Genomic DNA, 15,000 nt, shown 5'->3' on the forward strand with positions numbered 1-15,000 from the left:
AAAAAAAGAAAAAGAAAAACTAGCTGGGCATTGAGGTAGATGCCTGCAGTCCCAGCTTGGGAGGCTGAGGCAAGAGGATTGCTCAAGCCCGAGTTTGAAGTTGCTGTGAGCTAAGATGACACCATAGGACTCTACCCAGTGCAATAGAGACTCCATCTCAAAAAAAAAAAAAGATGGGCTTGACAGAGTGGTAAAGCTTTAGCATGCCTGCGATGACCGACCACAAGTCTTGCTTCAGCCACGGGTAAGAGAAGAGAGATTTGATGCCATCAACAGAAATAGAATATCTGCAGGAATGATGAGTTCTGGGGGAGAGTGTACAGAGAGGGCTCTCAAGACGAGGTGCCAGGGACCACCATGGTTAGGGGTAGGAGGAAGAGCTGTGGGCAGATGACAGATGGTTCCTCACTTGGACAAGGCATGTGGCAGAGACAAGCAGTGATTCCATGGAAGGAGAAGTCACTGCTTCCTGGAAAATAGGCCACAGGGGCCTACAAAACCACATTAGGCTACAAAGGCAGCCTCACCGTCCTTGAGCGTGGCTTGCCTGTGCTATTGCCAGTGAAGTCTTTCATGAGCAACAACACTCTTCAGTAGCCATCATTAGCTCAACCCTACCTTACGTGTCCTGTCCTTTGGATCCCAAAGTCTGACAACCTGAAACAGCCTCACACCCAAATACTCTTCAACCATGCTACCCTCTTGACTTTCCACAGCTGCTGCTGTGGCTTCTCATCTTTCCTCCTCCATCTCCTTCTTCTCTCTCTCTTCCAATGTGATAGACTTGAGATGCTAAAGAATCATGTTGGCGTCATCGTTGCATCTTTGGGCACCAGAAATGTCACTCAAGACTCATGTTCTGTTCTGCACTGACTTCTGCTTGAAAGCTACCTACCTATGCCAAGAGCACTGAGATATGATCTGACTCTCCAAATCCATGATGGGAAACAAGAAGATCATACCTTAGCAACAGGATTGGGCACTCTCTGAATTTTGTCTGTTTCTTCCTGAACAGAGAGCTTCCCTATAAATTAGCAACAGGCTGGAGTGCAGTGGCATCATCATAGCGCACTGCACCTTGAACTTCTGGGCTCAAGGAATCCTCCTGGCTCAACCTTCCAGTCGCTAGAACTACAGGTGTCTGCCACAACACCCGGATAATTCTATTTTTAGTAGAGATGGGATCTTGCTTTGTTTCTCAGGCTGGTCTGGAATTCCTGTTCTCAAGAAATCCTTCCACCTCAGCCTCTCCAGATACTGGAATTATAGGTATGAGCCACCATGCCCAGCTTTATGGACTCTTTTAAACCATGTTGCTGTGCAAACTGACATAATTTTTGTTCTCTCAACTTTATGAAAAGTGTCCAAAACATGTTATATCCTCACCTCCCCAGTTACCTCCATTCCTAACTGTAAATTAGGCAAAAAGGAGGCAGGCTAAAGGCCACAGCTCACCACTGCAGAGAGCAAAGCCCAGGAGTGTGCTGGCATATGCTGGTGGTGGTGCCCTGCAGCCAGACATCTTTCTAAAATGCAACTTTGCCCATGCCGTTTTCCGACTTGAATCCTTCCTGTGATTTCCATTGTTCTTTAGGCTCTGGGGCTGAGGATGGATCTAGCCCTTTCTTCCTCTTCAGCCTCATCATCTCTTGTTCTCTACATGTCAACCACACTACCCTTTCTTCAGTTTTCAAAAAAATCTGACAAATAGAGTCCGTGGGAAGCACATGAAAAGAGGGATCTTTTCGTTCTCTTTTTTTGAGACAGAGTCTCACTGTGTTGCCCTCAGTAGAGTGGTATGGCATCTCAGCTTACAGCAACCTCAAACTCTTGGGCTCAAGAGATCCTCTTGCCTCACCCTCCCAAGTAGCTGGGACTACAGGCGCCCTCCACAATGCCTGGCTATTTTTAGAGATGGAGAGGTCTTGTTCTGTCTCAGGCTGGTCTCGAACTCCTGAGCTTAGGCAATCCAATGGCCTCAGCCTCCCAGAGTGTTAGGATTACAGGTACCCAGCCTGAAAAGAGGGTTCTTATGCATGAATACCTGATAAAAACTATCACTAAAGACTCTGCAAAAACCACAACCGTGCACAAAGGCCCTTGCAACCTTACACAAAAGAATACCTCTACAAGGACATCTGCTTAGCAATTGCCTGGCCAACTTTGCACTGGTGACATCCTCTTTATTGATCTTGTATCCAAGGATCATTATCTTAAAACAATTATGCAATTCTCCTCCCTGGTCCTTTAACAACCTTTGTCTTCCTTTACTTCCCTGAATATGCATGTAGTTTGCTGTGATACGCCCGTATCCAACCCAGTGTCCTATTCCCACACAAATATCATTTTCTCTTAGAGGCCCTCTTGCTCTTATTTAGGTTGACACTGGTAGTATTTGCTAAATCTAAACACACATCTCCCCTGTGACATCTAAATATTTGCTAAATCTAAACATACATCTCCCCTAGCAAGTCTAGGTTTAAACGCAACAGAAAAGAGAGAGAAATGTCCATAGCAGCTTTACTCAAAATCATCCTAAATGGGAAATGAGCTGAATGCCCATCAGCAGTAGAATGGAGAAATAAATTCATACGGTGAAATGCTATGCAGGAATGAAAACTAACAAATGATGCCTATATGCAACAGCATGAATGTTTCTCTCAGGCATAATATTGCAAGAAATTATTCAGACATACAGGAATATATCCTGTACGGCTCCTTTTGTGTGCAATGTTTGAACAGGCAAAACTAAGCTATGGGGACTGAACACAGAGCAGGAGTGGTCTGTGGCAGGAGGTGGGAGTGGGACTGACTGCATAGGGATTAGGGAAACTTCTGGATTGAAGGAAATGTTTCCCTTTTGATTGGAATTGTGGTTACACACACATATATATATTATGCTGTACATTTCAAATGTGTGCATTTTATTATACGTAAAGCATACCTCAATGAAGTTGATGTTTTATTTATTTATTTGAGACAGACTCTCACTTTGTCCCCCTCAGTAGAGTGACGTAGCATCATGGCTCATAGCAATCTCAAACTCTTGGGGTCAAGTGATCCTCTTGCCTCAGCCTCCCAAGTAGCTGGGACTACAGGCACCTGCCACAACACCAGGCTATATATATTTTTTTAAGACAGAGTCTCACGGCTTGGCGCCTGTGGCTCAAGTGGCTAAGGTGCCAGCCACATACACCTAAGGTGGCGGGTTTGAATCCAGCCCGGGCCCGCAAAACGACAACAATGGCTGCAACCAAAAAATAGCCAGGTGTTATGCCCGGCACCTGTGGTCCCAACTACTTGGGAGGCGGAGGCAGGAGACTCGCTTGAGCCCAGGAGTTGGAGGTTGCTGTGAGCTGTGATGCCACAGCACTCCACCCAGGGGGATAGCTTGAGGCTCTGTCTCAAAAACAAACAAACAAACAAACAAAAAGAGTCTCATTATGTTGCCCTTGGTTGAGTGTCGTGGTGTCACAGCTCACAGCAACTTCAAATTCGTCTATTTTTTTGTTGTAGTTGTTTAGTTGACCCAGGCAGGGTTGAACCCGCCACCCTCAGTGTATGTGGCTGGCACTGTAACTACTGTACTACAGGTGCCGAGCCTGCCAGGCTCTTTTTTAAAAGAGGGGACTCACTCTTGCTCAGGCTGATCTTGAGCTCCTGAGCTCAGGAGATCAACCTGCCTTGGCCTCTCAGAGTGCTAAGATTATAGGAGTGAGTTACCACACCTGGCCCGAAGTTGATATTTTCTTTTATTTTTATTATTTTTTTGAGACAGAGTCTCCTGAAGTTGCTACTTTAAAAGCATGAAATTCCGGCTTGGTGCCCATAGCTCAGTGAGTAGGGCGCTGGCCACAGACACCGAGGCTAGTGAATTTAAGCCCTGCCTGGGACTGTTAAACAACAATGACAACTGCAACCAAAAAGTAGCTGGGCGTTGTGGCGGGCACCTGTAGTCCCAGCTACTCAGGACGCTGAGGTGAGAGAATCACCTAAGCCCAAGAGCTGGAGGTTGCTGTGAGCTGTGATGCTATGGCACTCTACTGAGGGTGATAAAGTGAGACTCTGTCTCTAAAAAAAAAAAAAAAAACAAAACAAACAGAGAGAGAGAGAGAGAATTGCTTAAGCCCAAGACTTTGAGGTTGCTATGATCTGTGACACCACAGCACACAGCACTCTACCGAGGGTGACATACATAGTGAGGCTCTGTCTCCAAAACAAAAACAAAACATGCAAATCCATCTGGTGATAGTAATCAGAACAGTGGTTCCTTTATGTGAGAGGGGTCGACTGATTGTGAATGGGCAGGTGAAAGCTTATGGAAGTTTTGCAAATCTTTTATCTCTCAGTCTGGGTGGTGGGTTATGGATTTGTGCACATGTAAAAGTTCAATGAGCTGTAACTTAAGATCTGTGCATTTTATTGTATCTAAGTTATAGCTCTATGGAAAGGTAAATTAAAGTAAAATAAAATAACTGTAGAAAGAACCGATGTCTTTCTAATCTTAGGGTCTCCTCACCTCAGTTCTGGGTGTCTGGAGAGTTCCTTTCCTCTCCCACTCCTTTCCTGTTTCCTTTCTAGCTTCCTCAATCCTTAGGACCTCAGCTCAACTGTCATTTTCCTAAGGGAACCTTCTCTAGCCCCCAGTTTAGAAGTTTCGATGAGACTACTCTTCATATGCTAATACAGTGTGGAGGACTTTCATAACCAAATCATTGAAGTTGTGGCTACTATTATTTCAGTGATAATTTAGTAATCTCTGTAAATTTGATTTGTTAATCTGTGGTTTCTCCCACCAGCAACCATTCACCATTCTTCTGGTAAATTATCTATATTTTCTTTTGAGAAACCACTCCTTTCTCTGCTTCCAGTCCACGTGCTTCCAGAGACTCCGCACCGCTCCCAGGCCTGCCCAATAGAGCAGTGGATTTCTCTGCAAATAATGATTGGTCCTGGGATAGGTATATGACCCAATCAGAGCCAAGGAGACCCCCCCCCCACCTTTTTTTTCTGGGCCCTTTCTAATTCCTATTTGTTCTTGAACTTGGACATTGAAAACTTGACCTGCTAGCAACATTTTTGCTGTCACACAGGGAACCTGCAAATGAAGCTCACAGGGAGGGAAGTAGAACTGAGGGATAGTTCAAGACCTATGTCTTGAATTTTTAGTGCCTTGAGCCAATATATTCCCTGTTATTTATGCCAGTTTGGATCAAGTTTAACTGTCAAATGTCTGTTAGCTCAGGGCAGGGTCCTTGTTCACCGCTGTATTCCCTCCATCTTTGGTGAATAATTTTACTACTTTAAATACCCCCCCCCCAAACTGGTACATATTATAAATCCAGGTTTTATTCAGCTTACTGGTAAATATATGACCAGATGAAGAACTCATACATTAATACTCTCAGAACTGCCCTCAGGACTTCCAAATTTGAGTGCTCTTGCAGACTTAGCTGTGATCCTAGCAGGAACTAGTGCTTAAGAGGTTAACAAGCTGAGGTCATGCAGAATACTGCTAATAGAAGTTAATAGAAGAGGTAGTAGATTGGTTGGCCCTCAGCCTGTGGAATTTTGAGCTTGAGTCCTTGGATTCACATTCTCCCTTACCTCACCAACTCCTCTGAGCCTTATTTCCCCATCTGTAAAATGGGAACCATGATGGTGCTAGTGTCAAGGGCTATTGTGCAGTGAAAATGAATGAATATATGTAAAATAGCACCTGGCGTATATTAAATGTTATAAGCGTGTTAGCTAATATCAGCTGACATTTACTAAACAGTTACTATGTGCCAAGCACTGTGCTTTGCGTGAATTATCTTATCAGTTCTCACAGTACCCCCAAGTGGGTATTGGACATTCATTAAACATATACAGGATAACCTCTATAAGTTAGCCATCCAAGGGATTATAACAAACTGGTCAACATTCGGAGGTGGCCAATGCAAGGAACTAGGCCAACTGTACTGACAGGTACATGTGATGTATGTCCAGTCTATGAAAATTGGGTCAAGTTAAGGAAGTGGTCAATGTGGAGAGGTGGTTAACTATGGAGGTTCTACTATATATAATTTTGTCTACTCTAGATACATACGTAAGAGAATTGAAGACATGTCCATATAAAAATGAATGTTTATAGCAGTTCATTATTCATAATGGCAGAAACATGGAAACAAGCTAAGTGTCATCAACTGGATAAACAACATGTGCTGTTAAAGAGATGATAGAATATTATTTAGCCACAAAAAGAAATGAAGTACTGACACGTGCTACAATATAGATGAATCTTGAAAATATCATGCTAAGGAAAGATTTCCATGCCCAATCTGCAGACAGAGGGTTGATGACAGTGTGCAGGGAGGAGCAGAGTGGGGATTGGGTAGAGGGCTTCTATTTGGAGTGATGAAATGTTTTGGAATTAGGCAGTGCTTATGTTTGAACAACTCTATGAATGTACTAAAAACCACTGAAGCATACACTGCATGTATTAAGGGATGAACTTTATGGCATGTGAAGGAAAGAAAGAAGGGAAGGAAAGAGGGCCCATTCTGTGTTACACTACAGGGACCACAGATCACTGCCTGGTTGGTTCTGGGCCAGATCCCAGCTGAGAGCTTCGTTCATGATTCAACAGATATTAAGTACCCACCATGTGCCAACTGTTTGTCATGTTGGATGTATTCATGCACATGATGGGACATGATTTTGTCCAGGATTGGCTCGTGAAAATCAGTCTGTGTTGTTAACCTTAAAAGTACACATTTCTTGGGGCGGCGCCTGTGGCTCAGTGGGTAGGGTGCCGGCCCCATATACCGAGGGTGTGGGGTTCAAACCTGGCCCCAGCCAAACTGCAACAAAAAATAGCCAGGTGTTGAGGTTGCTGTGAGCTGTGATGCAATGGCACTCTACCTAGGGTGATAATGTGAGACTCTGTCTCTTAAAAAAAAGAGAAAAGAAAGAAAGAAATTTGACTTCCAATCCTGAAACCCAGTCCCCACTCTGCTCCTCCGTGGGCACTATAATCTACTTTCTGTCTCTGAGAATTTGGAATGGAATTGTACAATGTGTGGTTTTTTGTAACTGGCTTCTTTTCTTACCATGATACTTTCAAGATTCATCTACACTGTAGCATGTGTTAGTATATGATATATTCTATCATATCTTTAGCACCCATGTTGAAAGGAGTCAAGTTGAAAGACACCTGATGAGTAATTATGGCTATGACAATGCTACAAAAAAATAAACTGAAAAGATCAACTGGTTGATAGTGATTATTTTATAGTACTGTGCTCCCTTTGTCTCTTTTCCAACTTTAGATAGCATAGTTAATTATTTTTATAATATAAAACACAAAGTTACAGATTCCTTCTGGCTGCATTTTCAGTTTGCCCATCAGTTTGTTTTCAAAAATTAGAACTGGGTGGCGCCTGTATCACAGTGGTTATGGCGCTGGCTACAGCCACCGAGGCTGGTGGGTTTGAAGACGGGCCAGCTAAACAGCAATGACAACTGCAACCAAAAAAATAGCCAGGCGTTGTGGTGGGCACCTGTAATCCCGGCTACTCAAGAGCCTGAGGCAAGAGAATCACTTGAGCCGAAGAGTTTGAGGTTGCTATGAGCTGTGATGCTACAGCACTCTATGTCAAGGGTGACATAGTGACACTCTGTCTAAAAAAAAAAAAAAAATTTAGAATTTAACGTATCTAGTGATGGCACCTATGCTCCAGTTTGCTATTCTCTCTTCCCTATTGCTTAAGCTAGTGCCTTTTCTCATTCATATAAAATACCCTGATTTATGTAATAAAACCCTACAATATACAATTCATTGAGTTCCACTGAGATGCTAAATGCTTACATTTTAATCTCTGATAGGTGGAGTTAGACTATTATTTAATCAGTTTAAAAATGAAAATTCACTTTGAATTTCTAGATAAGAACAAAATTGTTCTTGGCACTTTTCTACAGTTGGGTTTCTTCAGAAGTTGGGAGGGTTGTACAAAAAAAGAAGAGGGGCCAGGTGCGTTGCTCACGCCTGTAATCCTAGCACTTTGGGATGCCAAGGTGGGTGGATTGCTCAAGCACATGAGTTTGAGACCAGCCTAAGCAAAAGAGACCCTATCTCTACTAAAAACAGAAAAACTGAGGTAAGAGGATCGCTTGAGCCCAAGTTGGAGGTTGCTGTGAGCTATGATGCCACAGCACTCTACCTAGGGTGACAGATTGAGACACTGTCTCAAAAAAAAAAAAAAAATGCCAAGTGGGCCAGGCATGATGGCCCATGCCTGTAGTCCCAGGGCTTTGGGAGCCGAGGCAGGAGGATTATATGAGGGAAGGAGTTTGAGGTTGTAGTGAGGTATGATTGTGCCATTGCACTCCAGGATCAGTGACAGAGTAAGACCCTGTCTCTTAAAAAGAAATAAGTGGAAGGAAGCCTGTAGACACCTCTGTATGTATTATCAGCAGAAAATTATTCAATATGGAGAGACAGAGGGTTATAATGAGTTGGAAGCCTGAAGGAGCCAGCTCTAGGCTGAATCTCCCTCCAGGGACAGCACTCAGAGTAACACTACAGAACTGACCTGCCAGGGAAGGCAGACCCCTGCCAGTCTGGAAGATGGGGAAGCAGAGAACCACTATTAGAACTCTTGACTAGCACTTGGGAGGCCGAGGCAGGTGGATTGCCTGAGCTCACAGGTTTGAGACCAGCCTGAGCCAGAGCAAGACCTTGTCTCTAAAAATAGCCAGGCATTGTGGTGGGCACCTGTAGTCCCAGATACTCAGTAAGCTGGGGCAAGAGAATCACTTGAGCCCAAGACTTTGAGGTTGCTGTGAGGTATGATGCCATGGCACTCTACCAAGGGTGAGACTGAACAATGTGGTTCCACTTACATGTGGATTCTGTTCAATAAAATTTACACCACGTGTCCCTGCCTCTCCTGCCTCCCCTTCCATGATCTTCACCTCTTTTCGTTCTACTACCGTTGGGACGGCAAGACTAACCTCTCTTCTCCCTTCTCCTCCTCAGCCTGCTCAATGTGAAGATAACGAGGATGAAGAGCTTTAGGAAAATCCACTTCCACTTAATGAATAGCAAATATATTTTCTTTTCCTTAGGATTTCCCAATATCATGTTTGCTTCTCTTACTCTATTGTCAGATTACAGTATATATGGGTGGCACCTGTGGCTCAAAGGAGTAAGGCGCCAGCCCCATGTAGCAGAAGTGGTGGGTTCAAACCCAACTCCCGCCCTCCCCAAAAAAAAACTGCAAAAAAAAAAATTACAGTATATAACACACATAGAAAATAGGTGTGAATCCATTGTTCATGTTATCAGTCAGCTTTGGAGACTCAAAAATTATACCCAGATTTTTGACTGGTCAGTGCCCCCAGCCCTATGTTGTTCAAGGGTCCAAGGTAATTGTCATAACCGGGAAGTCTTCATCTCTGTTGCTGCACCTGGTTCTTGAAACCTGCAGTGGGAAACTGGATGTGGGCGACTACTGCCCCCTATTGCCCATTGGTCTTTGAAGAAATAATCACTTAAACTTTGAAGGTGTGTGATGTGTCATCTCTCTTTTGCCCATCACGAAAATGAGGCCAAAGCGGTGACAGAAAATAATCAAGGTCACGCAACTTTGTGTAAAAGAGGAGTAACAACTCGGGTTCCTCATTCGCATATTAGTTCAGTGAACTCAACTAACATGTAATAAGTGAGGTCTTTTGTGACCTTGTGGTAGGGCCTGAGAGGACAGCGAACGTATGACAAGGCTGGTGCCTTATGAGTGATGCAGACTAGTAAATAACTAATTCAGAAGGAACAAGCACAGAGGAAGGGACTAGTATTAAGCAGAAGGATGTCTAGGAACATCTCAGAGAAGATACGGAGTGACGTTTGAGGTTTTTTTTTTTTTTTTTTTGGCATTTGAGTTTTGAGAGATCAGTAGGAGTATGCCCAGAGGCAAACAGCGAATAGACAATTTTAGCGGGCTTGGCGCCCGTTGCACAGTGGTTAAGGTACCAGCCACATACACCGAGGCTGGCCGGTTCGAACCGGACCGGGCCAGCTAAACAACAATGACAACTACAACAAAAAAATAGCAAGCGTTGTGGCCAGCGCCTGTAGTCCCACCTACTTGGGAGGCTGAGGCAAGAGAATCGCTTAAGCCCAAGAGTTTGAGGTTGCTGTGAGCTATGACGCAACAGTACTCTACCAAGGGCGACATAGTGAGACTCTTGTCTCAAAAAAAAAAAAAATACAATTTTAGCAGCTGCCAAGGGGTAAGGATATGGAAAGGCAACAAGACTTTGGGAATCTGGGAGAATTCGAATTTTGAGGAATTTGAAAAGGTAATTATTCTTTGTATTTAGGATCTTACATACATATGTTAAAATAAGGTGCATTAGTTTTAAGTATATAACATCTTGATTTAAAAAAAAAAAAAAGTCAGCTCGGCGCCTGTAACACATTGGTTACGGCACCAGCCACATACACTGAGGCTGGCGGGTTAGAACCCAGCCCAGGCCAACTGCAACAAAAAAATAGCCGGGCATTGTGGCAGGCGCCTGTAGTCCCAGTTACTGGGAGGCTGAGGCAAGAGAATCGCTTAAGCCCAGGAGTTTGAGGTTGCTGTGAGCTGTGACGCCACAGCACTCTACCGAGGGCAATAAAGTGAGACTGTCTTAAAAATTAAAAAAAATGTCAACACCTATGTATCCACCACTCAGGTGATGATACAGGGCATTTCCAGCACCCCAGGTGGTTTCCCAGAGGGACAGGAAGAAACTAGCATATCATTAAACCTCAAAACCCTTGGCTTCGACTCCCGCCTGACGGTCCCTCACTTGGCTGCGTCTAACTCTTTTACCACTTTCCTGGACAATCTTAAGAGGGCATTAGGTTGGCCAGGGAAGGCTTCTGGACGCTGTGACTTTCTTGGGAGAGCCTCAAGAACTTTACTTTGAGCACCAAAGGGCTGGGAACAGGATGTTTGTTCCACTGGAGCCACCGTCCAGGCTTGGGCCGCGCGAAACCGTCATGTCCCTCGGCGGCCGCCGTGCGTCCGTTACGTGGCATCGGCCGGCGCCCACCAATCCGTGGCGCCCGCATCAGTCCCCTCGGGTGGCGCAGCCGGAAGGGGCGGAGCTGAGGCGGTGGCGGCTGAGAAGGCTCCGGGGCGGCGGCGGCGGTGGCGGCTACTCTGGTGGCCGCAGTCTGGGTCCTGGCTTCGGCCCCAGCCCCACCATGGTGACGCTTGCTGAACTACTGGTGCTTCTGGCCGCTCTTCTGGCCACGGCCTCAGGCTACTTCGTCAGCATCGACGCGCATGCCGAGGAGTGCTTCTTTGAGCGGGTCACCTCGGGCACCAAGATGGGCCTCATCTTCGAGGTGGCTGAGGGCGGCTTCCTGGACATCGACGTGGAGGTGCGGGCGCGCTGCCCGCGGCCGAGGAGGGGTCGCGCGGCCACTTGGGGGTTGGTGGCGCCTGGGGTCCGCGCGTGGCCTGCCGGGGAAGCGGGCCTAGAGGTCGCTGTCCGAGTCCTGGAGGAACCCAGGCCGCCACCCACACTCCCTCTTCGGCAACACCCTTACGGCCTTTTTTCCCGCCGTCTGCCTGGATTCCGGGCTCCAGGATCCCATTGGGATACGGAGCTGTTGCTTAGGTGCCTTGGGTTCCCATCTTGAACGACTGGTTCCCGTGGAACCTCTCGCCGAGCTTTGTCAACTAGGCGCCGCGTATCAGCTCCGAAGGCGCTTCTCGGTCGCGGTTAGCTGGTGGCAGGTCTCGATCCAGTCAACAGCTGCTGTTCTTCGTGTCACGGACTAATGTTGCAACGTGGCGTGGAAACTTTTGAAAAGTACATGTAAAGTTTTTGAGGCATGCTAGGCAGACTTTTGCGTTGTGTTTTTTTATTTTTCATGGAAGGAACCTTAATGTTCTACTCACTTTTACGCAAGGGTCCAGGTGCCTCCTTTAGTCCCCCCGCTTGGGAGAGCCGTGGAGTTGAGTCATACATTTTAGGAGTAAGGGTGGCAGTGAAATATCTGGAGAAACAAGAAATTAAGAAACAGTCACTTGATCTTCACCCATACCTTATTTCAAACTAAAAAAATGGTTTGTTGCTGATTTTTTTAGGAAGCCAAGTTAGTATTTTAATTCCCCTGCTAGTATAACTAATTGGGTCTATGGATTTTCCATTTGACAGTGTATGTATTAAGTTACGCGCTACAAGTAAAATCCAAAAATAAGATAATAATGGAAGGGAGAGAGTTGGAATTAGCTGAAAACTTAAATGACACCTATTTCAGTCTTCCAAGTTTTACAGGTGACAGGGGCTTAAAAGAGGAACTGATTTGATCACAACCTGACATCTGATTTGTAGTAAACTGGAATGAGAATTTGGGTCTCCTAATTTTCAGTTTAGTCCTTTCATTTAAGCCTTAGATATCTGAAATACAGCAATTCCTTTACTATTTGGCAGTAATTGGGAAAAACTTGAAATGTGACCTTATAGAAAAATCTTTATTTTAAAGAGTTTTATTTTTTTCTGAAGTTTTGACATCAGCCATGTTAGCACGTTTGCTGGTAGTATTAGGTCAGTTGGAGACTATGTGTAAGGTGTGGTTTCAGTTTTTGAGGGATTTAAGTTTAAATCGGATAAATAAGACATAAAGGTAATCAGAACTGAACACTGCTGTGGAGAGCCATCTAGTCCACCCTTGTTTTCTTATGTGGTTACTCACTGACATGAAGCTAAGTGAAAGTTACATAGACTTAGTGAATTTCCTACTGCCATGGACATTACTTATATATAAAGTTTATTTATTTATTTATTTTTTTGTAGAAACAGAGTCTCACTTTATTTCCCTCAGTAGAGTGCTGTGGTGTCACACAGCTCACAGCAACCTCCAACTCCTGGGCTTAGGCTATTCTCTTGCCTCAGCCTCCTGAGTAACTGGGACTACAGGCGCCTGCCACAATACCTGGCTATTTTTTTGTTGCAGTTTGGCCAGGGCCAGGTTTGAACCTGCCACCCTTGTTATATGGGGCCAGCGCCCTACCCACTGAGCCACAGGCCCTGCCCTAAAGTTTATGATTTTAGATCTTCTGTGACATTTTATGTATTTCTTTCCTGCCTCCAGATTACAGGACCTGATAATAAAGGAATTTATAAAGGAGACCGAGAGTCCAGTGGGAAATACACATTTGCTGCTCACATGGATGGAACGTATAAGTTTTGTTTTAGTAACAGGATGTCCACCATGACTCCAAAGATAGTGATGTTCACCATTGATATTGGGGAGGCTCCAAAAGGGCAAGACATGGAAACAGAAGGTGAGGTGAACATTCAGATTATATCACATTCGAAGAGCTAATTTTAATTCTATACATTTGTACCTATCTGAACAGAGTAATTACTTTTTCTTATTCCAGGTTCATTAACTGTACTTAAAACCAAATATCTTTTGTGAAATGTGCAAAACCAAATATCTTTTGTGAAATGTGCTTTTTATTTATACAAGTCTCCTAGTTAACAAAAAGTTTCTGGATGTTAATGTTTATTTTTTCATTCTTTATGGTTGCCTCTTTTGACAGATTTTCTTAGTTATTTTATGTATTTGTGATCATCTAGGTTACATGTGTATTAGGTTCTGTTTATTTGCTAATCCTGGCATAGACATCTTTATTTGCTCTTTTGTATACATGACTAGTTTAGCTAAACTTTTTGTTGTTTTTTTATGTTTATATCTTATACTTTTATTTAGGTGGTGGAGATACCTGGGATGGTATGTGGATTGCTTTTTAACAGTATCTTGTCTTATCTGATCTTTTTGTTTGCTAATGTCTAATTTCTGTTTTCCTTTTTTCTAACCATAGCTTGTTGGCATGAGAGTGGTTTTTTTGCTTTAAAAGTAAAATTACAGCTAATCAGTTTATTTATGGTAGTTTTTAATTTAATTTACAGTACATAGAGTTTATTTTATTTATTTTTGTGATAGGGTCATGTGCTGTTGCCTAGGAAAGAGTGTAGTGGCATCTTCATTGCTCACTACAACCTTAGGCTCTGAGCTCAAATGATTCTAGGAACCTACCTCAGCCTCCTGAGTACCTGGGACTATGGTGGGTGCGACCACACCTGGCTAATTTTTCTTTTTCTTTCTTTCTTTTCTTTTTTTTTTTTTGTAGAGACAGAGTCTCACTTTATCACCCTCAGAGTGCTGTCGCATCACACAGCTCATAGCAACCTCCAACTCCTGGGCTTAGGCGATTCTCTTGCCTCAGCCTCCGGAGTAGCTGGGACTACAGGCACCCGCCACAAAGCCCAGCTATGTTTTTGTTGCAGTTTGGCTGGGGCTGGGTTTGAACCTGCCATCCTTGGTATATGGAGTCAGTGCCCTACCCAGTGAGCCACAGGCGCCGCCTTTTTCTTTTTCTTTTCTTTCTTTTTTTTTTTTTGGAGACTGAGTCTGTGTCTCTGTTACCCTGGCTAGAGTGCCATAGTATCATCATGGCTCAAGCAACCTCAAACTCTCAGGAGGGATTCTCTTGCCTCAGCCTCCCAAGTAGCTGGGACTACAGGCATGCACCACCATGCCCGGCTAGTTTTTTCCATTTTTAGCAGAGAAAGGGTCTCACTCTTGCTCAGACTGGTCTCCAACTCCTGAGCACAAGCAATCCATGTTCTTCGGCCTCCTGGAGTGCTAGGATTATTGGCTTGAGCCACTGTGCCTGGCCTTTTCTATTTTTTTGTAGAGATGGAGTCTTGCTATTGTTGAGGCTGGTCTCACACTCCTGACCTTAAGTGATCCTGCTTCAGTCTTATAGAGTGTTAGCATTATGGATGTGAGCCACTGTGCCCAGATTAGGTTATTTTAAATTAGTGGTATGGACACAATAGTGATTGTCATTTTAGTAGTAACATCTTTGCTCTTTAAAATGAAAACCAAAGGATAGAGGGATTCCACTATGTGTAAATGGACAAGTAAAAGTTCTCATTAAACAT

General features: G+C 44.2%; 1 protein-coding gene across 1 annotated transcript in view; it reads left to right on the forward strand.

Annotated features, from left to right (window-relative positions):
- The first annotated feature begins 11,121 nt into the window (after positions 1-11,121).
- Positions 11,122-15,000, forward strand: part of TMED2 (transmembrane p24 trafficking protein 2) — a 14,850-nt gene continuing 10,971 nt past the window's right edge. Inside the window, exons 1-2 of the mRNA XM_003796027.2 lie at positions 11,122-11,419; positions 13,139-13,331. Coding sequence (XP_003796075.1) covers positions 11,240-11,419; positions 13,139-13,331 — 373 coding nt within the window. The 5' untranslated portion in view covers positions 11,122-11,239. The remainder of the gene's footprint in view (positions 11,420-13,138; positions 13,332-15,000) is intronic.

The sequence above is a fragment of the Otolemur garnettii genome, unplaced genomic scaffold, assembly GCF_000181295.1.
Source record: "Otolemur garnettii isolate 467f Iridium unplaced genomic scaffold, OtoGar3 scaffold00099, whole genome shotgun sequence".
NCBI classification, from domain to species: domain Eukaryota; kingdom Metazoa; phylum Chordata; class Mammalia; order Primates; family Galagidae; genus Otolemur; species Otolemur garnettii.